Source organism: Lepisma saccharinum, chromosome 20 (genome assembly GCF_977018435.1).
Source record: "Lepisma saccharinum chromosome 20, izLepSacc3.1, whole genome shotgun sequence".
NCBI classification, from domain to species: domain Eukaryota; kingdom Metazoa; phylum Arthropoda; class Insecta; order Zygentoma; family Lepismatidae; genus Lepisma; species Lepisma saccharinum.
Window position 1 is genome coordinate 64,673,876 of NC_139248.1, and position 27,004 is coordinate 64,700,879.

At 36.8% G+C, this 27,004-nt stretch overlaps 1 protein-coding gene across 5 annotated transcripts in view; it reads right to left on the bottom strand.

The window, feature by feature from the left end:
- Tti1 (Telo2 interacting protein 1) overlaps window positions 1-27,004 on the bottom strand; it is a 48,026-nt gene that overhangs the window by 20,244 nt on the left and 778 nt on the right. The window contains exons 1-7 of one of the 5 annotated variants that reach the window (XM_083141546.1): window positions 22,094-22,151; window positions 18,829-19,022; window positions 14,734-14,870; window positions 11,774-11,951; window positions 9,268-9,445; window positions 4,366-4,688; window positions 2,423-2,631 (exon numbers count right to left, since the gene is read on the bottom strand). In XM_083141546.1, the coding sequence (XP_082997672.1) occupies window positions 2,423-2,631; window positions 4,366-4,688; window positions 9,268-9,445; window positions 11,774-11,951; window positions 14,734-14,870; window positions 18,829-19,022; window positions 22,094-22,123 (1,249 nt within the window). In that variant the 5' untranslated portion in view covers window positions 22,124-22,151. Of the gene's footprint in view, window positions 1-2,422; window positions 2,632-4,365; window positions 4,689-9,267; window positions 9,446-11,286; window positions 11,465-11,773; window positions 11,952-14,733; window positions 14,871-18,430; window positions 18,786-18,828; window positions 19,023-22,093; window positions 22,152-27,004 lie in introns of those variants that run through there. The other 4 variants (XM_083141547.1, XM_083141548.1, XM_083141550.1 and 1 more) reach the window with 4 other exon arrangements.

Here is a 27,004-nt window from a genome sequence, read left to right on the forward strand (position 1 = left end):
CGTCCCATCCACTACCCTAGTTCATTCACATCATCTTTTGAAACTCTTTTTAGTAAACATTTTAACAATACTCATAATTACATACTTAGTATATAGTAATAAGTCATGTGTTTTGCTGTCTCTGGTCATAGCCACCCTAAATTTGATGGTTTAGCGGTCTCAGCCCCCCAAAGTTGATGGTCTAGAAAATGTTAAATGTGTATTTAAAGTTAAGTTCATGTGGCACAATTCAGCGTAAACTTTACAAGAGAAGCAAAATAATACATTAGATCCTCTTAAGCCAAATTATTTGGGGGTCTCTGCCCCCACATCGTTAATATTGTGAACAAGCCAAATAGCATCCACCCCAGGCTCAACTTCACCGTAGAACAAGAAAAACATGGTAAAATCAACTTCCTGGACATCACCATCAGCCGTGCACTTAACAAATTTACAACCACTGTCTACAGAAAACCGGATGCAGGCAACCAGTACAAATATGCTCTCTCTAGCCATCCCCCCAAGCAAAAAGCTAATGTGTGGCTGAACTTTTATCGAAGAGCCTTCTCCTACTGTTGCAGAGAAGAGGATCTACGAAAGGAGATAGCCACCATCACTGAAATAGGCCTGAAACATGGCTACACAGAAGCACAACTTTCCACTTGGTGTAGTAAAGCGGAAATACAGGTCACCCTAACCAACCACAATCAACCTCCAGCGGCCAATATAAATGGTTTGCCTTCCCCTACCATTCCACCACTTCCAACTGCATATCCAAAGCCCTTCTCCCATATGGCATCAAAGTAGCACACAAACCCAATTCCAAAATAGCTGATAAACTGAACCAACACAAACGGTACTTCCTCTCCCCCCTTGATAACCCAGGTGTATAAGATGCAGAGTGCGAGTGCAAGGCACATTACATCGGCAGGTCCATCAGATCTGCCAATGAAAAAATCCAACAGCACCTAACAGATGCAAAAAAAAGCCCAACCCACTACTGGTCTTGCTAAACATATCAAATAAAATAGCCATAAAATTCAAAAGGTTCAAGTCAAACACACTGCCCACACGCTCGTAGACACCAAAATCAAGGAAACATTTCTAATTACCATTCACAATGTTTTATCTTTACAGCGGCTGCCAAATCTTGTGAAATAATTTTTATTCTTGCCTCAACATCTCTTGGATCCAAACTGCATGTGCCAACTGTGGCTACTGTTGCTATTTTTCGTAAGTGGACATCATTGACTGAAAGGCTGTTCAGGGGGAGCCTGAACCCAACCTAAGTAGTATGTATGTACACCATAATTAATTTGAACATGAACTACAATAGGGTTCCAAAGATGGTAAGATATTTCAGATTGATTTCCAAGGATGCAGAGGAAGATGAAAACACCACCTTGTAGCCCAATTTTAGAAGACACATTTTTGCAGCAAAAATCACAAAAAATTCAATACAAAAAAAATTTTTAGGAAACATTTTGTACCTTACATAATTATTAAATAATGAAATTCATGAAAGTATAGTATTAATCATTTCCCACCCTATTCTGGGACATTGGTGCATCCCGGAAATGTTCTATGGACACAAGAGCGAATGATACAATTTCGGGACTGTCCCAGAAAATCCAGGATGTACAGCAACCCTAAATGTGCCCCATGATCTAAAAGAAAAACTCAAACTGGCTGGGTGAGCACAATGGAATGTAGATGTTCTAAGTAGATTTAAATTATTCTGAATGTTGCTCGGTCATATATTTCTCCATAGTAAATTAACCAGCATATAATTTTGAATAACCTGACATGACAAAATGTAAAAAAAAAATAATTAAAAGATATTCAATTTTTAAATGGACCACCCTGTGTACACAAGAATTCTTGAAACACTGGCTAGAGCAATCTGCTAGTGTGCTCATGTATTTGTTTAAAACCAGTTGAAACTAATTCACTAGTACAAAACAGAAAACGTACAGCATACATATGAAAAATACAAGGTCTTGAAAGTTTGAATTTGTTCTCTTGTAAAAACCAGAAAATGTGCCAGGTTTTTGCATGGGCTCTTCATATGTAAGCAAGTACAGTACTATCCTAAATTTGACATTTTTCCATATTATACTCTCAACATTCCCAATACCAAAAAAAACTAGGCATTATAATTTATTGGATTGTAAGTTTTAGACCACATAACACTGAAACATACACTGGACGTTACACAGTCAATAAAATCGATTTTTCATAATTTGATGTCATTTTTTTTTTTAGCAGTTAAGATAAAACAACAACAATGAGAAATGTAAGGTGAATATCAGAGTTGTTTTCTGCATATTTCAATTCTTTTACTAATATACCTGTAAGATTTTGAAAATTGACATTTCTATATACATTTTAGCAAATTAAATTAAACTGAACATTTGATATAGCTATGGGATTCACCTTGTACCTTTACTTCGAAGAATACGAGGTAGTTTTGTTGTTAGGCCATAGAATTTTTCTTCTAAAATTTCAACAAGTGACTTGGAATTTTGATCTTGGCATTTTCTTGAAAAGCTCTCCAGGACATCTTTACTTCTCCTTGAGATTGTCTCCATTTCATCTTCAGAAAGAATAAGGAGGGTCTCCACTAGCTGTGAGGCACATTCTGGCATATTCCTGCAAAGTACGTTTGTAATTCATAATTTTTTAAAAAAATGTTGTTAAAAACCACCCAAAACACATAAACAGCACGATACGAAATACTTTAAAAGTTTGTTCCAGCCTTTGATTTTGTCTCGGATTCATCATCAGGGCTGGTCAAGAGACAGTGATGAAGAAGAGGTCGAGATTCTAATGATGCTACTTGCTGTGTCTGTCGGAAGATATCGTTGTGGTCTTGCAGTGTTGTTCAACTTAAGTGTAAGTTCACTTATCTTCCGGCAGACACAGCAAGTAGCGTCATCGGAACCTTGACCTCTTCTTCATCACAGTCTCTTGACCAGCCCTGATGATGAATCCGAGACAAAATCAAAGGCTGGGACAAACTTTTAAAGTATTTCGTATCGTGCTGTTTATGTGTTTTGGGTGGTTTTTAACAAGAATGTTGCCGGCACATGGTGTAAGAAGTTTCTCAATCCATGAAAACAAAAATGAAGTGTAAATACTACGTGCCAGAGGCATGTCCAAAAGGGGAAGGGTTGATTGGCAATTGGCATGCTTTCTCCTTGTCTGTCAACACAAAAGAAAATACTAGGTCATTCAAATATGACCGGGACTGATTTTTTCCAAACAACCTGCCATGCGCAGCAGTTGTGCGTCCTTGGGAGCCACAACCCCCACCCTCCTCCCGTACAGGTTAGAACCTGCTCAGTCATGTCTGAGTGTTGCTAGAGTGATGAGTGAACAGAAGGTGCTGCAGAGCATGGAACAACGCGTTGTGATCAAATGTCTCGATGAAGAAAACATCCAGCCATCTGAACTTTTGCAGAGACTCAAACAACAGTGTGGGGAAGAGTGTATCTCATGAATCCGTGTTTTTGAGTGGTGCAAGTACTTCAGAGAGGGAAGAGAGTGCGTGGAGAATGAACCGCATGATCATCATGTGAGTGGCAGCATACCGGTTCTCCCAGACCCAAGAGAGCAAGGAGGACCCGTTCGGTAGGAAAATTGATGGCAACATTTTTTTGGGACTGGCAGTCCATGTACACTTTCTTACAGATGACATAACAGTCACTGCAGCTTGTTACTCAGAACTCCTGACAACAGAAGTGAAGGTAAAGATCCGATCCAAGTGGAAGAGAGGTGGAAAGCAGGTAGCCTTCCTTCAAGATAATGCACAGTCTCATACAGCCAAAACAACTATGGCAACCCTCAGCAAATTGAAATGGAACCATATGCCACACCCACCATACAGTCCCGATTTGGCCCCAAATTGTTTCTACCGGTTTGGAAGGCATAAATCAGACTTGGAAGGCATGCGGTTTGCGGATAATGACGCCGTCATCAGCAGTGTTCGGGAGTGGATACGCAGCCAACCGAAAAACTTTTACGAAAAGGGCATTAAGATGCTTCCAGAACGTTGGAAAAAATGTATGGACTCTGGAGGGGAGTACTTTGAAGGGTGACATGTGCAAATAAGTATTTGACAATAAAGGATTTGGTAAAAAAAAATCAGTCCCGGTCATATTTGAATGACCTAGTACATTGCAAGATGGTTAAATATGAATTCTAAAAAGTTGCATTTTCTCTTATAAAATTTATGGAAATTAACACATTTGACACGAGAGAACAAAAACTTTGCTCCTGGTTTATAAGTATTCAATGAAACAATTTTGGATAACGTACACCTTATACATCAATAAATATTCGCAAATAATACACAGAAAGCGTACATAAAAATAATAAGAGTACCTTGAACAGTTATTCAGCAGTAAAGAACCTGCCGACACAAATTCTATCCGAACTTTCCAATGAGAGTGCTGATGACATGAACAAATAGGTATAGTTGAGGACAACAGTTTGCCATCAACAGTCTTATACCACAGAGAAGTTCTTTTCTTTGGTTCAAACTGCTTGAGATACTTTTGCTCTTCCTCATCAACAATTTTACTATTTGTTATAGGGAAATGAATTTTCTCCATGGATTCTTCACTTTCAGCATTGTTTGAAGAAAAATCTGCCAGTTCTTCTTCCATTACTAGCATTAGAATTCTGCTCCAAGCTTGCAAAGCTACCTGAAATAGATAAAATAAAATTAAAACTGAGATGACATCAATGAAGATATTCACGTTGATTCCTATCAATGCCCCATCATTCTAACACTTTTATTAGCATAAGTGTCATATTGCAACTGTAGCAGAGATATATGTGAGAGTATTCTTCAACAATAAAAATACACAGATTTTGGGACTGATTTTTTGGATTTAAATAGATTTAAAAGAAAATGCTTGTATGGTTTTTGGCACCATACATAAAAATACATGTTTTTTACAGAAAAGATTTTTCTGGTAAACGGTCCCATAAAGGCTTTTTTCTGGTAAATGGTCCCATAAAATATTTGAACAGTACAATTAAAGGAAATAAAAATATATAAATATACATTTTTCTGTTTCTGATACTGTATATATAAAACTACTATGGAAATGTTTGTTGAGTGTGTTAACGAAACTATAATAATTTCAGTAAATTTTCTTCCAGTAGAAATAAAGCACTCTCGATGTACCATATAATATTAACTTAAAATATATTTTTATAGTCTTTGTAGCTAAATTTTGGCAGCTTTTTAATTATAGTTTGCAAAATATTAGCTGCCATGTTTATTTACAGCTTAATGATAATGGCACTATTTTACAGTTTAACATGATTAGTATTTTGTATGTTATTCTATTTATTTTTGAATTTTAAATCTAGGGAAATGTAAGTGTGTTTAAATTTCCTTTTGTATGAGCTTCAGTCCATCAGTACATATATCTTGAAAAACTAAATATGCTGACCAAGGCAGAAATTTATTTTATTATAAAACATAAACTAAATGTAACGTTTCACCCTTCTAGCAAGGTCTTCTTCAGACTCTGCACCAAGTACAAATGTAACAAGGTACAAAACAGGACGATATATATACACAAAAATAACTCTCTCCAGACTATTAGAAAGTTGTTCTGGTACATTCTAGCAGGTGGCTTTCCCTTTCTCAACTGTACTTTCACCTGAAAGGCTAAACATTTTCTTCCATCTGGAATGTGGTTGGACTCCTTATCTCATGCTCTTTTTCCTTTCTTGATTCTTCTTCCTTCTTCTCTCCTCTTTCTCTCTTGTCCTTTCCACTCTTTCTAACACCTTCTTCCATTCTCTGTTTATCTTCAGTCCCCCATTCCAGTTCATTGTGTCTTCTTCACCTTTATTCTCTATTTCCTTGGCCTCCTTCCATTTTCTCACTAGTATTCTCTTCTCCCTTCCTATCTGCTTAGCCTCATCCCACTCTATGTCCTGTTTCTCTCGTGTGTTTAAATATCGCATTTTTCTCTCTCTTAAGTTGTACATCATCCCTATGTTGTTTCAACCTGTCCTTCAGCCTCTTTTTCGTTTCTCCTATGTACACACTCTGACATTCTTTACATTTCACTTCGTAGATAATCCCTTCCTCTTCTCTGTTTTCCTTATTCTTGTTTGCATTCTTAGCTATTCTTAAGATGCTTCTCCCTCCCTTCCTGTATACATATCATCCTGTTTTGTACTTTGTTACATTTGTACTTGGTGCAGTCTGAAGAAGACCTTGCTAGAAAATTGAAACGTTACCTTTAGTTTATGTTTTATAATAAAATAAATTTCTGCCTTGGTCAACATATTTAGTTTTTCATATCATGGAAACAAGGCTTAATGGTGTTATAATATATCTTGATTCCCTTATTTTCCATTCTTAGAGCCTAATAAACACCATTCGATGATAAACACCAAAAGTGATTGTGATATGTACAAAATCCTTATCTACATTATTCTATAAATTATTTCTTTAAAGTGATTGAAATCAGCGATTAAAAAAAATCACCTGATTTAAATCAATTTACCTTGGAGACAAGTGCGTGTCCCTTCATCATTTTTATCTAATCATCATTCATTCTCATAAAAGTGACAGAAAAGCTACACATAGAGAAAAAGTCTATTAAAACTCTCTCAAGTACACAGTGCTCAATGCATTTGTTATTATCCCTTCTCTCACATTTCAATTTGACAATTACATGATCATCACAATAAATTATACAATTACATATTGTTATGTAGCTTCACTCATAAACTCAACATTCACTTAACATCAACTTTGATTCTTTTCTAGGGTCTACATCTTATTATAATTTTCAGAAACAAAAGCACACCAAAGCAGAACTCAAGCATATTACAAGTATCTTACTGGTTAATTAAAATATTCCTTGCGAGTCACTAATATTTCTTCACCTTGTATTTGCAACTTTGTGCATGCTAAGTGGCCATGAAATTACTGAGGATAACAAATACATATTTTGTGCTACAGATGGAAGAAGAGTGGTGCCTCAACATATGATATGGAGCTCATTGTAAAACGTTACATGAGATTCTTATCATATCACAATATAAAAAGTAAATAAATGTAAAATCTTTACAATTATTTACTGTGTAAAAACTAAGAGTACACTGAATTACCTGCAATTTGATTAAAACATATGTAATTTTATCCTTACAGTCTAAACATTTCCCCCATTCTTCTACTCTTTTATTTAAATATGCTCAATACTATTACAACATTAATCAGTGCTGATTTTGAAAACGTTTGATGCATAATGTGTGAACCTGATTTATTAAACGAACAGTTTAAAAACTACATATGTTACTAAAGATTACTTGAAATTAGGGATTGGACAATACGAAATTTTGGCGGATACCGATATTCTCCGATCCAATATAAAATTAGAAATGGTCCTGGAAGAACCTGAAAGGTTCATTGACCTCCCTAAAAAAATGTGTGTTTCAAAGTGACTGCAGTGCAAGAGAAATTGCATATTTAGACATTTACTTTTTAAAAAAGTAGGACATGGAGATTATCCATAAAAATTACTACAAAAATGGCAGAATTTTGCACTAAACTATCAGATATTTATTGATATATCGGATTGGTAAAATAATCGGAAATTTTACCGATAAACCAATATGCCTATATCGGTCGATACTGCTAGAGTACCGATTAATCGGTCCCATCCCTACTTGAAATAGATGCACGTAGCTCACTTTTTATCAATAGTAGTCTAGTTTTACTTATTCATTGATTGATTGAGTTGGCATTTTAAGTCCACTTTATGCACAGTAAGGCTAATTGGGACTGGACCTACAGTTTAAAGTCGAATCCAAACCACTATGTGCCTCCATTGGGAATCGAACCCGGGACCTTTGATTACAAGGCAACAACGCTACCATTGCACCATCAGGGGGTAGGGTGGGGGATACTTTCACTAATTGATTGCTTTACTTTACTTTGTTTTTTGTTAATTTGCAAAGATGGCGATGAGTGATGATATGATGAATGGACACTCATAAACATCAATACCCAGGCTGGGATTTGAAACCCAGGCCACCTGGCATCATAGCATGATGTGCTAACCACTCTGCCATGGGGGCCGGCCTAGTTTCACTAATGTTGGAGCTGAATTGTAGGAAGAAGTTTCAAAGATCATGCATCTTCTTTCTAATTTTTCCATAAAGTTAGATCTCAACTTGACAAAGATGATTATCTTTGTTTCTCAAGATCCGCCTTCACTAATGCAAGTGAAACAAGACTATTGAACTAACTAAACTGCACGGTGCAACAAACCTCTAAGAGCCAGGGCCTGCCAGAGTGGCTTTTCATTGGGTGACGCGTGGTCAGCACATCAAGTCCCATCACCACTGTTGTCTGGGTTTAGAGACTGGGACCTGCTACTTCTTCTTTTCAAGTAGCTCCCCAATTATCTCCATGACAATGGGTCATTGGGACTCCCACTGGGAATCGAACGTGAGGATAGCTCACACAAAAGGCAAAAGTGCTAACCATTTGGTTATGCAGGAGCCTGAAACTAGACTATTACTAGAGGCACATATTTTTGGTAAATAAAAAAGCAAAATTTCAGTATAAAAACAGAGTCAATTTCGGGTTCAAAAGTGGTAAGTAAAATGAAATTTCACTGTTATAGCGGTGAAAAAGCGGTATATAAAATTACATTTTGGTTTTAAAAATGTGAATATAATCCCAAATTTGATTTAAAAACTGCACTATTACACAAAATAAACATATCGCTTCTAAGAGCACATTAAATCATTACCAGAATATCAAGTTTATTCCTGTATATTCCATTTTTGCTTCTCAAATATTTACAGCAAAATTAATTAATTTTCCGTGAATTGCATAACACAGAGGATACTTCAGACTTCAGAAAATGTTGCATTGGTATATAAATGGTAAATTTCATGTTTAAGAGTCTATTTCACATTTTGCAGTTCATTTCGCATCATTTCGTGACACAACAGGGTAGGAAAATACACCTTACACCTATCAGAAACCTTCAAAATTAACATTGCTATGTGTTATTTCACATTTCGTGTTATCGTCAAAAACGAAATATGCATTCCTCTAGCTATTACTGATAGAATAAATATTATTAATTGTACACTCCTTTTTTCACTATTTTTATAATTCTTTCAATAAAATATGCAAAAATGCATTTCACAATGAAAAGTCTTGAAGGTCTTGAAGCTCTCAAAAACTTCAAGTATATAAACATGGGTTTTAAGTTCAGGAAGTTCTATACTCACCACAACTACTTCATGTCCTTGCTTAATATCTCCAGTAATAATTTTTTGCAATGATAACACAATTCCAGGAATAAAGTGGACAACAACGTTTGCAACTTTGTGCCTGAGAACTCTGTCTCCTGCATCTGCTGTATCATGTACATAAGAGAGAGACATAAGGCACCTTATAGCTGCTATCCTAAAAAAAAAAATATCCATGAATGTTATATGATCGTCCGGAAACTGGCACACAGAAAAATCTTACTATACATATGTACAAGGCAGGACATAGGAAATTGGACAGATTTTCAACTGCTGATACAAGGATCACTTTAAAAAAAGTATTTACTTGCTCACAACTCTTTACTTATATTATTGTGGAGAACGAAGTTACTGCCCTCCTTCATAACAGTCTCTCACAGAGTGTAGCACATGTTGCCAACTTTCTGGCAATTTAGTACAACCTCAGTGAAATCATTTTTACGTGTATCACTGAGGGACCATCCTATGCCTGTACTAAGTCATCAGTGGTCCTGAAGAGGATTCTTTTAGCTTCCAAAACAAGTCATAGTCACAAGAACTTATGCCCAGACTGTAGGGGGTGCTCTAGCACGTGCCAACCCCAATGTCATGTGTACAGGAGGAATAAAGCCATTATTTGGTTCCACAATTCATTGTTGCTACCCGTAGCAAACAGTGGATATATTGTTGAGTAATCACTCTTTCAGAAATGCTCCTCACATTACACAAAATTTATCAAGAAATTGAAGATACTTGCAAGGAACTATAACATTTTCTACATATATATTTCTTGGCATGCAGGCTAAATATTTATTTAATAAGGTACAGTATCAATATTATCATTTCCTCCTTTGGCACTTTGGGTAACTGCTCCCCTCCACTCCAAACGCTCATTACCATTGCAGCTGATGAAGTTGTGAATGTCATTGTTACTGCATCCCCAAACTTACCAATTCAAGTGACCATGTGAAATGTCACTCCTCATAATCTAACATACATACACACCTGCTGTGAATATATCATAAATCATGAAAATTAGAACTAATAATCTTTGTTCATCCAATCAATATTTCACATTTCCTACCCATATCCAATCATGGCATTAAAACAAAAACATCGATGTCTTTCAGGTATTTTAAAATCTATTTCCACACAATTTTTTTAACTTACTAATACATCAGCAGAAATTATTCTGATGGTTCTTTACCAAAAACTGATCAAAATTAAAAAAAATAAAATATGTACACAACCACCAAGTTGGTTAAGATAAAAAAGGTGAATATTTGTTTTCTCATCTGAGAATAATTTTGCCCATTGTATTGTTTTTCACAGGTTACACTAATCTGGTCAAGTTTATTCTAGCCATTTGTAACCTTGCAGGATAACCTATCAAAGGGATGAATATATACTCAATGAACAGTATGTTTTGGAGTGGAAATATGAAACTAAGGGTTCTAACTGCAAGAGAAACACACTCCTTCACCATCTTTTATTGCATAACAAACACCAAATATTATTACAAATATGTACAAAAATCCATGCAACAATTATGCTTATTATTCCTTGACTAACAAAGGTTTTTAGAGTTGCAACTGGTAGAATTGGTACATCATTGCAATTGATAGAATGTCTGACTGTCATGCTGGGTTCAATTTAAAGGGTGGGAATTTTCCAAACTTGTCCCAGTATAAAGTAGCTCTGGGGTTTACCCAGTTTAATAAATGGGTACCTGGGAACAACCCTGGAAGGTAGCAACTGGAGCATGGTGGTGATCACATCACTACCACAAATGACAACATACCTGGATACACCTTCTTGGCATATTGCAATGAATATGAGGAACTTCTAAAATTAAAAATTCTTAACTTTTCCACCCCATTGTTCATTCCTCCACAGATCATCTACCAAAAAATTAAGTGAAAAAGTCTACCTATATGCAACGAAAGCAAACATACCTCCTAGAATCAGCATATCATGCAGTTACCATCCACCCTCACATACACATGTAGTTTCTCTTACCTCATTTCATTTTGTGAAATCCACCTCTATTGTCTCTAATAATGTTCAATATGTTGTGCTTAGGGTGTATTCTTGCACGACCCGCATGGTTAGCACATTGCACTGTGATGCCAGGGGTTCCAGGTTCAAATCCCAGCCTGGCCATGCGTGTTGGTGAGTATCCATTCATCAATTTCATCATATCATCACTCATCCCCATCTTCACAATTGGCAGAAAAGCAAAGTAGAACAAACCAAACCAAAGCAAAGTATTCTTGCATAAGTAGTACATGCAAAGAACAGATGTGCCCAGCTTAATGCCTACCTATAAAATCATAATTACACAGAAGTTTACATGGTTTATTTTGAAAGAATATGCTACAGAATAATCAATCCAAGGATTTTTTACCACTTGCAAAACTCGTTTTTACAAATAATTTACACTATTTAAAAATTATTCCAATCATTCACTGAAACATTTTCATTTTCTTAAAAAAATGTACCATACCTAAGGGATCTGAAAACTTCATCTTTAGCTAACAGAGTACAAATGTAAACACCATGACTTATCATTGGAACGTTCTGTACTTCATAGAAATCTTCAATAAAATCCATTGAAATATTGCTAACCAGCAATTCGATACATGTGATGGAAGCTTTCTTCAGTTCCTCACTAACATCAGCAACTGAAAGGAAGAATTCACAGAAACTGAATAAGTACTTGTCCTAACAGAAATATGATAACCTGTGGTGAAGATAAAGCAACTATCAATAATGTAGAAATATAGATACAGTAATATGTTACAATCTAACTTAACCTTTACATTCCCGAGCAGGTTTACGAAAATACCCCCGTTCTCGCCCAGAATTTTAAATTCGAATACTCTTTGGAGGAAAATTGTTATAACTCTGGCACTATTTTATCGATGTAAGCCAAAACTTCATAATGATCGACCCCTGTTATTTACAGTGTGCAAATACAAATACCACACTAAAATTAATGCCTCCAGCTTAATAACTCCTCATATTGTCATCGGATTGCAATGAAACTTCACACACATACAATGCACACAATTTTTCATTTGCAGGCAACTAAATAAACAATGCAAATAGCAGAGGAAAAACAAAGAGCTGTAATTCAGTTCTTGCAAATAGAGGGTTGTCACAGGCCATTGACAAAATGGGGTGGTCAGTAATGCCCCAACCCCCTTACACTCCTGATTTAGCCCAATCGGCATTCCATTTGTTTGGCCCTCTCAAAAACAAATTTCCTGTGGACAGCATTTCTAGGACATAGAATACATTAAATTCGCTGTGAATGCATGGGTCATAAAACAATCTCCGAATTTTTTTCACGATTTTGGCATTGGGTTGAACGTTGGCAGAAATTTTGACAGCATTTTGAATAGCCTTAATAGGTACCCAACATGTGTATCTATTTTCACACAAACTTTGAACTTTCATTGCAATTCGATGACAATATGAGGAGTTATTAATATTAATGTGATGGCATTAATTTTGGGATGACACTTGTATTAAAGCACTGCCTCCAGCTGTAAGGGAAACCATATCAAAACATTTCTATTTACAAAGAACTCTTGTTTTCTGAACAATCAATGTTCATTGCATGTAGATTGACTAACTGATTTTATACTATAGAAATGCGAGACCAACGCAACCAGATAACAAAATTAAATAGTTTGCCTTCCCCTACCATCCTACCACATCCAAACACCTTACCAAAGCCATCTCAACTCCTACAACATCCAAATAGCACACAAATCAACCTCCAAAATAGCTGACCAACTAAACAAACATAAACGATACTTCCTCTCCCCCCTAAACAACCCAGGTGTCTATGATGCTGAATGCGAGTGCACATCTGCAGATCCATCAGGCCCATCAGTGAGAGAATTCAGCAGCACCTATCAAATGCAAAAACGGCTCAACCCACCACCGGACGTGCCAAGCATATCAAATTTCACAACCATAACATCGAAAAAGTACATGTCAAATACAAAGCACACACTCTCATAGACACAGAAATCAAAGAAAGACATGCCATCATGCACTACAACCATGAACTCAACAAAGATAGTTGTTAGGCACACCACGCCTGGCTTCCCTTACAGCAGCAATTAACACCGGTGAACAGCAGACGACACATATGCAGGCATACAGGCGACAACAGCACACCTAGCGAAAATTTAGGAAGAAACAGCAGAAACGCACCAAGCAACGTCACAACGAATTCCAACGAGGATGGTGGCAGTGGCTACCGAAATTAATAGAAAGAAAATTACTTAAAACAGCTTCGGGGAAAACGTGAGTACCTGAATTAACTGATTTTGATTATTTTACTTCACATTTCTGCCTCATTTGGCAAATCGTGAAGATGAGGAAGATTGATTTGATTTATTTTACTTCGCTTTTTGTGCCACTTTTGGCTAATTTGCAAAGATGGGGATGAGTGATGATATGATGAAATTGATGAATAGACATCACAAACCTCCATGCCCAAGTGAGGATTTGAACCCGGGACCCCTGGCGTCGCAGCATGATGTGCTAACCACTCTGCCACAAAGAATACCCATGCCCAGATTCAAACCTGGAAATTCCTGGCAATATTGGTTATCAGTGTTTGAAAATTGCACTGGGATTCAAACCCTGCTATCGTAGCAGGCTGTGCTAACCACTCTACCAAAGAGGCTGACGTGGCACGTAGCACAATTATATTTGATATCCTCTGGTTTGTTCACATTTTTAAATGTATTTACGAAATCCCTTAACTTCTCCATGATAACTTTAGTCACAGGTGAATTTATCTCTTTTAACCTATTTGCTGGGGAATACAGTCTCTCATTAGTACACAGGGTAAAGACAAAATACTAATACAAATTTTACATACATGGTCTTTACAACCTAGCTCCTCGATTTTAAAGTGGCATACTGAAGGACTCACTTATGATTCAATTACAGGTTCTTCACTCAAAATATCACACATTACTCCAAGTTTGTGGTCCCCAGACCTAATATCATGCATTTTTTTGACATGGGTATTTGTCAACATCCACATTCCTACTCTATCATGGAGCATAGAACAATTGAGAAGCAGAATTGCTGAGGCAATTATGTAGACTAACAGGGTAGGTTTCACGTTGTCCATGAAACTTGGACAGGTACTGAAACAGTTGTTACGATCTACATATCCATGTGTCAATTCATAAAAAAAGTTATATAATCTTATAATAAGGGTGCTACTTTGTCAGGACCTTGTATATGTTTTTAGTGAATCTTACTTATGAATCAAAATATATTTTTAATACCAGGTTAGTTGACTCTTAACAGATATATTGCTTCAGTTTGTATTACTCTATCACAACTCTATTATCAATATTAATGCAGGAGCTAAAATACGAGGTTTGTTTAATAAGTACTGGTATTTGAAGAGTTAGTTACACTAAGTACCTTTCTCTGGCTGTGAAGGCACACACAATAGCTTAAAGACTGTCTGGTACACATCAATGAACATGTACCATTCCATAATTCTTGTTTCTAGAAGAACACTCTCCAGGCACTGAAGTATAAGCAGCTTCACATCTGACCTGGGAGAATGAAAAATACATACATACACTTAAGTAAACAACAGCTATTATTACAATAGGCATGTGATATTTAAAATAATTTTAAATTACCTATTACTACAGACAAAAGGCAAAGAAGCTATTAGCGTATGTGTGTGTGTGTGTCCATATAAAAAAAACTTTAAAAACAACATAAGGTGAATTACATTATATCTAAAGAAATTGTCTTAGTATCTGCTTGCAAAAGATTCTACTACCTCATCCATGGCCACAAATATCACCCTGCATATAGACAAGACAGACAGGCAGGCAGGAAGGGGGGGGGGGGGGAGCCCTGGATCCCAAAAAAGTGAAATCTTATAAAATATTAGACAATTTACATTTGCAAAAATTTTATATTTTTTTCAGGGGATTGAGGTGAAAAATTAAGATGCACAGTATGTGTGGGTGTAATGGTAAAATTACCAATATTTTTACCATATGAAGCTGATATACAAGATGTGGCAATTAAATAACGAGACTGCGCACCTCCTGTCTCGTAGGATAGTGGTGGGGAGGTAGCTATTGATGTGTTGTTGATATTGAACCTTCATGCGCACCCACTGCTTGTTTCATGATTCTGAAAGGTTTTCTTTTGTTTGCAGGCTTGCTTGAAGAGGACAGTGTTAACATCAAAATTCTGGTGAAATTAAAAAAAAACACCGACGGAATGTTGTGCAATGTTAAAAGAGGTGTATGGTGATAATGCTATGTCACGTGCGCGAGTGTTTGAATGGCACAAACGAGTTTCAGAAGGGAGGGAGGAGGTTGAAGATGATGAACGTCCTGGCTGCCCTGCGAGTTCAAGAAAGGACGACAATGTTAAAAATATTCATGAACTTGTGTGGAAAGACAGACGTCTGAGCATTCGGATGATCGCAGACATGATGAACATTAACAAGGAGACAGTAGGACAAATTTTGCATGAGAATTTAAACATGTCAAAAGTGTGTGCAAAAATTGTTCCAAAAAACCTCTCTCAGGACCAAAAAGACAATCGAAAGACCATTTGCTGTGACATCATGGAACGACTCAAAGCAGACCCAGAATTGCTAACACGTGTCATCACATGTGATGAAACATGGATTTTCCAATATGATCCCGAGACCAAGCGTCAATCCATGCACTGGAAGACTCCCACATCGCCAAGAATGAAAAAAGCACGAATGAGCAAGTCGAAACTGAAGGCAATGCTCATCGTTTTTTTCGATATCAGGAGTATCATCATGACTGAATGGGTGCCTCATGGTCAAACGTTGAATCAGACCTTCTACAAAGAAGTCCTAAGCAAACTGAGGGAAAGAATAAGGAAGAAGAGACCGGATTTGTGGAAGAACGATGCATGGATCCTTCACCAGGACAATGCGACTGCCCATAATGCCCTTTCTGTGAAGCAGTTTTTAGCCGCCAAGCAAATTCCTGTGCTCGACCATCCTACGTATTCCCCAGACCTGGCCCACTATGACTTTTATCTCTTCCCAAAAGTGAAAAGTGCATTGAAGGGAACACATTTTCACTCCGTGGAAGAGGTGAAACGAAAAACGGCAGAGTTGTTGAACAGTGTGACAGTGTGACATCTGATGACCTACAGCATTGCTTTGAACAATGGAAGACACTTACGCAGCGGTGTATTGATAGGGGAGGGGAGTATATTGAAGGGGATACCAGTCAATTGTAACTTTCTTGCAATACATCACAGTTATGATACCAGTCTCGTTATTTAATTGCCACACCTCGTATCTATAAATATCCTGTTTAATTAGTGCAAAATTCTGCCATTTTATTATTTTTCTGAATATAAATATTTAGTTCATATGCCCTATTTTGTAATGTGTAAATATGCAATTCATTTTTAAAGGCAAAGTGCACTACATATATGGGCTGAAAATTTATAAGTGGCAACACTGTCAGGAAGAGGTGATAACACCATGCATGTACTATCAGGCAGTAAGCATTGTCAGTTGGGTGGAGTGCCAAAAGTGGTCGGTGCAGCGAGTACTGTTGCGTATGTACGAGGTTGAAAGGGACAACATTTTGTGTACTGTCCTCAAACATGTTTGCCAAGGTAAGAGTGATTTTGGATCAAAATCCAGGTGACCCGTCCCAAATGCCACAAGAATAACATCAATACTTGCACAGCAACAATAACTAGCCATATCTGATGGTTGCACAATGGGAGGAGGTTGAGATGTGTCAGCGAGAACATGAGGAAAATTGCATCATGCTGGGTTCCCTATATTGTTACTATTGTGCAATCATCAGATATGGTTAGGTATTGTTGCTACAGGCTTCACGAGTCTTTACATTCTCATGCATTTTTACCACGGGCCACCTGGATTTTCATTCACAATCGCTGTTCTACCTTTGTAGGGTTCCCACATAGCCAAGTGGTTAGTGCTTTCGTCCTTGGTGTGAGTGGTTCCAGGTTCGATTCCCGGTGGGAGACCCCAAACTTCCAACGTTGACCCAGCGTGAGGACAATCAGGAAAGCTACTTGAAAAGAAGAAGTAACGGCTCCAGTCACGAAAGTGAGAAAACAGCACCGATGGGACTTGGATGTGCTGACCCCGCATCACCCAATGGAAAAACCACTCTGGCCCTTCAAGGGCTGTTGTGACACAGAGTTTAGTTTAGTTCTACCATTGTACACATATTTAGGGCAGAACACAAAATGTTGGTCATTTCAACCTCATACATACCCAACAGGACCCATCACTTTTGGCACTCCATGCATCGACATGGGTCCCAACTGACAATGCTCACTGCCTGATAGCACATGTATGGTTTTATCACGTCTGCCTGACAGCGTTGCCACTTTTAAATTTGCAGTACATGTACATTAATTAAGGAGTTTAATGAACAAACAAACCAAACATTTTGGTTAATGAACAAACAAATCATCCACAAATCTCACTCATCAGTATGGGAGATACCAAAGTTTGTCTGGGAAACTGGGAGAGTGAGACTCATAGCTATTCCGAAAGGGTTGCCAACCCTACTGGTCAAAGAGTAAATGGCCTCTCCATTTTTCCTGATGCTGTGTCAGTTGTACCTCTAGGGGGTTCTGGTTACATTCAAATGCAAGGGAGATGGTGGTGAATGTTTAAAAAGGAATAGAAAAAGTACTGTGCTGTAATGGGTTTTGGGAGCTATACTTCTAGGTTTTTGAATTTGGTTTGATCGGTTTGGTTATATACTTATCTTCAACAACCACAAGAATGTGAAGAAACCTAAAAACATATCTCCCAAGCTACTCTACGCAGCCACACATCTCCCACGTGTGACGTACGGTGTTCCCAGTTTAGCAGCGAGTGTTCCGAAAAAGACTCGCTGATATCTAGAGGAACTTTTAGCCAAAATTTAAACGGAGTGGAGGAACACTAGCAGACTTATACACTCAGGGATGAAAATCAGATGCAACTCATTGAAATGACAAATTTATTGGCCATTAGGACAAGTATCTTTGAAATAGCACAGGCAAAACAAACATTTATGCACTTTAACACACACAGCATTTAGATAAGATGACATACTCTACTTACAATTTCCGGATCTCATCATAGGCATGGATACAAACACGTTTTACCTGATCTGGGGCCCTTTGTTATACACTCACACACTTTAGAACATTGATGGCTCATTTTGGGGGGAAAACAGAATTTACGAGAACAAAGACACAAAATCCTAGAGCATGGACTCTTCTTTGAATGTAATAATTTCAATGCCAGTTCTTCAAAATGTGATGGACATTTGATTTTGATATTCTTGTTAACATGTGTGTACATTTTTTGGAACACTACATATAAGGTTGAAAACATGAAAAATTGTGAACATACAGAAACCTCACTGCATTCTAATCTGAAAGTGCACCACATCCAGAGATAAATACCAACAGGAACAATACACAGATATATTAAACTGATCATTCACACAAGCTTACCTCACTGAATCATTCTTTAGATGCCTTACAAGAGGAAAGCAAATGTATACTTGCAGACCTTGAAGACAGGTCTTTGGTAATTTAGGTATAAGGTTACTTAGCTCCCTTATGTCCTCCTTTCCTGGATGAACTATTATCTTTTTGCACAGAGGCTGAAGAGTTAAGAACACGTCCTCCCGATTCATTGTAATAACCTAAAATAACACAATAACATTTTTTACGTAAAAAATAACACATATATAATTTCAGAAGTACACAATCACTGGTAGGTTAGTACTGTCTAAAGTGGAGCAAGGGAACAGTGCAGGATTGATTTGATTTAGTTTATTTGGTACTATTATAGTATGAGGGTGACACCTCTAAATCATATATTTCGCACTTTTTTACATTGCTAACATACTATTTTGGAATACGGAACATTTCCTAAGGTGAAATAATGCATTTCTAACTAAGATGATATTTCTTACATTTACGAGTACTTACTGTTACATGATGTTTCGATTCTGTAACACATTACGGCGGGTGATAGCGTACTGGTTCAGGGCGCGTTGCGAGTGTTTTGTCGATTTATGCAGTGTTGCAACCTCGTTCACCAGAAAATACTTACTTGTGCCTCCACCGGGTATGGAACCCGAGACCCCTTGATTACAAGGCAATGAAGCTACCACTGCTCCATGGGGGAGGCCCACTAGACTAGTTGAAGGTGCCATTATGCTTTTTACATGAAAATAACATCGATTTTTCACATTACGAGTAATTCTTTTGGTTCCTTTCTTCCGTCGTGGAACATACAATATGGTGCGCACAGCTGTGGATCATCGCCTGTTGTGCTTGTGTTTTGTCGATTTGGAGTGGGTATGTAGTGTTTCAACCTTCAAAACCGAAAAATACCTACTTTCGTGTTCATTATATCATCACAAACCATTGACGGATAGCCCCAAAAAACCATTTACGATAACCCCACAAACCATTGATGGATAGCCCCAAAAAACCATTCATGATAACCCTACGAACCATTGATGGATAGCCCCACGATCCATTGATGGATAGCCCCACGGAACATTTCCAGCAAGGTTACGTTAGGTAAGCATAGTTAAGAAAAAATTATCGTAAAAAAGGCATGTTTGGAAACACTGGCGAGACCGCATGACTTTCGATGCTCGTGCCATCTGCAGGTACATAATGGAAACAATGGCATAATGTTGTTGCTTTACAGAAAATGCAAGTTCCTTAGATAAAAAGTCATTATTTTATTGTTCTGCAGCATTCTATGGTGAAGTTTTCAGTTTCCACGAAAGAAAATACCTCGAACAACTTTGACAATGCTACAGAAACTGATTTCAGTAAGTAGTTTCTCCTGTAAATTTGAAGAAAAGTGTCTCTGATATAACGAACTGTTACCAAACATTATTTTTTCTTTGTATTTATGCTAATGGAACCTAACCTAACAGGCCTAACCTAAACTCGTAGGCATTCATCATCTGACGTCAGCAAGATTGTTGTGCGTAAAGGAAGACCATTAACGAATTGCGAAAGAAAGATGGTTCCGAATTGCTGTGTATGGACAATCACCGTTGTAAATCGCAAAGTTATTTACAAGTTCTACACGTAAATGTACAATTTTAACAAGTGACCGCCAAATATGTACTACAGATACGTCATCAGGACACCGAAATTAGTACGTAGGCGAAATTTTATAGAAATTGGAGAGTGGCCTGGTATTGTAAACTCATTCCATGGATAGCCCCACGAACCATTTCCGATAAGGTTAGGTTAGGCAAGCATAGTGAAAAAAAGGGGTTGGAAACACTGACAGGGGCTTATGTCATTGAAAGTACGCAGCATGCAGTTCACGTAGTTTAGTTTATTTGCTAGTTTTTCTTGTATGTACGCATTGCTTGCATTATAGAATTATTTTCCTGTAGTTTACGGTTATTACAAGCATAAGAAAACAGTTTTTCTTTGTGACGTTTCAGGAGAACACACGCTCCTTTCATCAGACATTTATTTTCATTTTGACTGTCAAAATGAAAATAAATGTCTGATGAAAGGAGCGTGTGTTCTCCTGAAACGTCACAAAGAAAAACTGTTTTCTTATGCTTGTAATAACCGTAAACTACAGGAAAATAGTTTATTTGCGTCCAAGGACTACTGGTGTGTACAAATTACAGTACATGATAATATAGGACATGTCAATACTTACATTACAATATAATACTACATTAATAGATTTTACTGTACTACTTTACTATACCGAAGACACCTATCAATGATTTATTTTGCAATTTTTTACATTGCTAACGTACTATTCTGCATTGCGGAACATTTCTTTAGGTGAAATAATGAATTTCTAACGAAAATAATGTACAGGGTCATCCGTTTGGGATGTCAGAAAAGTATAACGCTGTAGCTTTTATGTTAATGTATATGTATCGATGCAATTTGCGGTAATGTACATGGCAAAGATGGGAGTTTGCAACAAAGACTTCCGCGAGACAACGCAGCAGTAGTTCATAGTGCAATCAGTAGATGGCATGTATAGAGGTGGTATGCACGCGCTCAGTGTTCAGTGTTGATACAGAGTGGAGTGAAGATGGTCGTTACACCACAACAACGTGCTCAATGTGTCGTGTGGTATGCCAACTTTTCGAGTGTGACATAAACTCCCGACTCTCCTACACATGTCTGTACCGTTTACAACCAATAAATGTTCATAGTTTCTAGTTAATAGCGTTTTACTTTTCTGACATCCCAAACGGATGACCCTGTATATTTCTTACATTAACGAGTACTTACTGTTGTTCCGTATTTCCCACAAACCATCCACGGGTAGCCCCAAAAACCATTGACGTTAGCCCAAAAATTCACGATAGCCCCACGAACATTCACGGTGACGAGGTATGCCTACTAGTTAGGTTAGGTTCCATTGGCACTCCTTTAGTTCAATTTAGCATATGCGGACAATACGAGAGCGTATGGCGGCAGAAGCAATAGCGCGTCGGAAATAGATTTTTGTAGAAAACCACATGCTTTCGCATTAAAATGGATCAAAACTACATTCCCGAACATCAACAACACTACAGAAAATGATTTGCGTAAGTACTTTCTCCTGTAAATTTGAAGAAATCCGTCTCCGGTATAGTAAAGTGTTACTAATTTTACAAATACAAAATATATAGCCAAAAATTATAAAAAATTGGGTCTTTCTCTGGTATTATAGCAAAATCAAAAAAATATATAACATGAGAAGATATAGAACATTTACTTCTAGGTGATACTGATTATCCACTTTCATTTGACACTTAATTTTACAAGAAAAATATGTGATTCTTCTTCTTCTTCTGACCCTGTCAGACAAAACACTGTCGACTTTGGCCAATGTTTCTGTATTTTTACTATGGGACATCATTAGTCTGTGGTATGGGATTTCTGTTACACAACTTTTCCTTACAATACGCAACAGATGACACTAAACAATCTTCAATTTTTACACTTTTACATTCTATGTTCTGTTTATAATTCAATTTGACATTTTCGAGCGTATCCATATAAAATCCAAATAATTGGTATTGACAAATCAGATAAAAGAGAAAGTAAAGATATAGGAAATGGAATTTTTAATCTTATCAGATTTTTATATAATATGTTTCTTTGGTGAGAGAATTGATCACATTCCAAAAATAAATGTTGGGCATCTGGATTATCTTTACCACATGTACAATTTTGTTGATGTATAATACCTATTTTCGCTAAATGTGCTGGTGTACGTACATGACCAGTTCTCAATCTATTAATAAAAACTATAACCTGTCTTGGAAGAGGACATCTGTGGAACCATGGTTGACTTGCATCAAATTCCGCCAGCCATCTATATGTATGACCTACCATCGTCAATTGTTCCTTGCACCAAATTTTCCAGTGATTTTTTATTTTAATTTTAACTCTAGGTAATAGATCTGTATAAGGGAGTCTGATGAAAGATATTTGAGGTAAATCCCTTGCTCTCTTAGCGTACATATCTGCCATATTATTACTCTGGTTAATGTGATGTGCCTTGACATATGTAAACTGAACAGTAATATTTTTGGATTGTGCTTGTTGAGTTAATTGTATAATCAATATAATGAAAATAGATTGACGACATAGTTGAGGATATGATGATGTTAGTGCCTGTAAGACACTTAACGCATCTGTTAGAATGAGTATTTTTTTATAGTTATTTTGTATGGAATAAGTTAATGCACGGTAAATAGCATAGCATTCTGCTGTAAAAATTGTAGTGTCTGCTGGTAACCTAAATATTTGGTGTTGATTCATTTCAGGAATATAAAACGCACAACCTACATCCTGAAATTTTTTGGAGCCATCAGTATATATGAAAATTAAATCTGGCCATATTTCTCTATACCGAGCGTGCTGACCATGATCTAAAAATTGGACGTTAGCCTGAGCATAAAGAAGCAAATCTAATTTATATACTGGAGGTGAATGATATGTGAAAGAATTTTGGTACGCGTCAGGATCCATACAATAACAATGAAGAAAATAAAATTTCGGGTTGATCGGATCTATAACATTCATAATTGCCCACTGTTTTTGTGTTTCAAATAGCAAATTAAATGGATGATTATGATTCTCCCAGGTTTGAAAAAGAAATTTATTTGTTAATTGTTTGCGCCGATGAGATAGAGCCATCTCTCTATTTTCCATATAAACACTTACGTTTGGACTAGAATTCATCAATCCAGAGCAAATTCGTAATGCTTTGCGTTGTAGTACATCAATTTTTTTTAACTGTTTTGAGGACGCACCACCGTAACTGAAAGCCGCATACTCAAATAAGGAACGAAAGCAGTTTCTGTAAAATAGTAACATAATTGTGGGTTGACTACCCCACTTAGTAGTTGCCAATCCACGAAGAATGTTTAGGACAGATTTCCCTCTATTTATTAAATAATCTATATGCAGTTTCCAATTATTTTTACGATCGAAATGAATTCCTAAATATTTACATGTAGATACCACTGGGATGTCAGAAATATGATTAATATTATTAGGAAATACATTTTGGCTACGAGAATTAAAAATCATAACTTGAGATTTATTAAGGTTGAAAGATAAACCTACTTCATAAAACCATGCTTGAAGTTTATGTATTAAACGTGTCATGTCTATTAATCCCTGTGTTGCTTGTGGAGTAATTCTGTAAAAACAGAAATCATCTGCATACTGAATAAGTTCAAAATCCTCCAATTGTTCATTGTGTAGAGACTGTGTATATATATTAAATAGTATAGGACTGAGTGGAGCTCCTTGTGGAATTCCTGTAGTTGTGAATCTAGGCCCCTGGATAGAATTTTGAAAACAGGCAAAAATTTTTCGATCAGCATATAAATTCCAAATTAATCTGGGAATCATAGGAGATATATCTATTCTTTCTAGTAATTGACAAAGTTGCGTCAGTGGTACAGCATCATAGGCTTTTTCCACATCGATAAATAAACTATAACAATAGGAATTCATAACAATGTTATTTTGAATTACAGCGTTGAGAATTGCAATGGCATCTTGACTACTATGTTGTAATCTGAAACCAATTTGCGTAGGGGGAAAGAATCGTTGTTTTTCTAAAGTCCACATAAGACGTTTTTGTAGCGTGCGTTCGAATAATTTTTCCAATACTGAAATTAGAACTATTGGTCTGTAGGAACGGGCATTTGATGGTGGTTTATTCGACTTTAATATAGGAATTACTACATGTGTTTTCCATTCTGAAGGTATACTACCCCCGGTATATGTTTTATTGTATATAGCGACTAAAATATCAAATCCCCTTTTAGGTAAGCTCTTTATAGCTTGGTATGGAATTCCATCCATTCCTGGTGCTGAATTTTTAACTCTATGTAGTATATTATGTAATTCTATGACAGTCACAGCTGGAAACTCTCTTGTAAAAATTTGTTGTGGAACCAGAGGAGGTTGATATTCTATATTTACTGAAGGAGGCGCAATCATGGAGTGAAATTCATTTTGCCAGGTTACATCAATTGTCTGTTTCCTGCTTAGTTTCGGGTGTCTTAAAGAATTAAATTTTTTCCAGACGAGTTTTATAGATTCAGCATTTCCTAAAGAGTTACAATAATTTATCCAGGCTATTTTTTTGGCTTTTTTGAAAGCTTTTTTAGCAAGAGCCTGACTTCTCTTCCAGGCAATTTTGTGGGTAATTGTGGGTCTGCTAGCAAATGTTTTCTCATCACGTTTACGGTTCTGTTTAGCAGTCTCGCATTCTGGTGTCCACCAATATAATTGTGGGAATCTATGTGTATCTTGCCCTTTTGAACGTACACCTACGATATCCAGAGTTTTTGTAATTAGTTGTATAAATTGAGAATACGAGATATCAGTATTAGATCGTAAATTTTCTGATAATATCAAGGAGTCAATTGTTGTGGAATACAATGACCAATCAATAAGGTTAGTTTTCCAGCGTCTAAGGAGAGGTGTATTTCGCGGGATCTGTACATTATACATAAATCTTCCTTGAACATGTATGGGTAAGTGATCACTTCCACGCATATCCTCATCCACAAACCAGGTAAGTTGGGGGAAAATTTCATCAGACACTATGGTTAGATCTATCACAGAAGGATTATTTCCGGATCGAGGAATATGTGTTATGGAACCATCATTAAGTATGATAAAATTATTATGTTCTATCCAGTCCACTAAAATCTGGCCTAAATGATCTGATCGTGAACCGCCCCACATTGGATGATGCCCGTTAAAATCTCCTACACAAATATAAGGGCCTGGAATATTGTCCAGAATACCTTGAAAGTCTTGTAGTTGTATTTTTTGAGATAACGAATTCGAAGGTATGTAAAAATTAATAATACTGAAATAAAAGTTTTGTATTTTTATGCGCACTGCTATGATTTCTACATGATATCTGTTTACTATATTAATTTTTGGGTATAAAAAAAGAGTTTGGTGGGTCACACTCTCATGAATGTGTATGCTCACACCTCTTTCATTGTGTTGAAATGGCGGACCTATAGTATTATAATATTTTAGATTGTAATTCTCGTATTGTTTTCCTTTAGTCTCTTGTAAACAGAGAATTAAAGGATGGGATTCCTCAATTAGTTTATTTAATTCGATTTTACGTGCGGAAAAACTATTTATATTCCACTGAATTAAAAATTCCATTCCCTACAATATACTATTAATTTTTTCCCCTTTGATTCCTGGATTTATGAAATTAAGTTTTGTAAAACAGTCAAGAGATTCCCTGTTAGCTCATGAATATGTTTAAGTAGTGGTTGTTGTCTTCTAAGTTCTGATATATTTATTAGTGCCGACCACAGCTCTGGCAAAGTTTGCATTAACGATTTATACAGTGCCTGAAGATTTTCCGCTGGAGGATTTGAAATGATCTGTCTATTTGATGATCCATGCTCATGTGGATGTTGCTCAATGTGATTGGATCCAGACTGGGGTTGCGCATTTCGTCCAATTGGGGGTGATGGCGTATTCTCCTCGTCTTCGGATAAACTGTCAAGTGATGAAGATTCATAAAATAGCTCTTTAGGTGGTTTTGGAGTTTCTCGTGTCCATATATTACTTCTACGTGAGTGCAGCCCATCTTTGCTCACACTCGTGTGATTTTTCTGTTTTCGCATTGAGGGTTGCGAGGATGTAACTATTTTAGGAGTTATTGACTCTCTAGTTGTCACAGATATTAATGGACTTGCCATTGTACATTGGATGACCTCAGCGTGAGAGGGGAGCGGTGGAAATTGTTTAGCAGTTAATGGAGGTGCCAAAATGTCTATTCTGGTTAGAGGTGGTTTATATGTCCCCAATATTTTTGCCTTAGCTTCAAAATAAGATAAGTTTTCCTCCGCCATCCGCGTCTGTATTTGCTGTTCTATTTGTCGTTGAGGGCAATCTGGGGATGTAGATCTATGATTACCTCGACATATGACACAAATAGGAACTTCTGTGCAGGAATCTCCATGTTTTTCTTTTCCACAGTTGATGCAGATTGCTTTTGAACGGCAGTTCTTAGTTTGATGCGCATAACGGAAACAGTTTTGACATTGTAAGACAGACCTCGTTCTAGGTCGGACCTCGAAAATTTCACTGTTTACTAGTATTCTTTCTGGTAAGACAT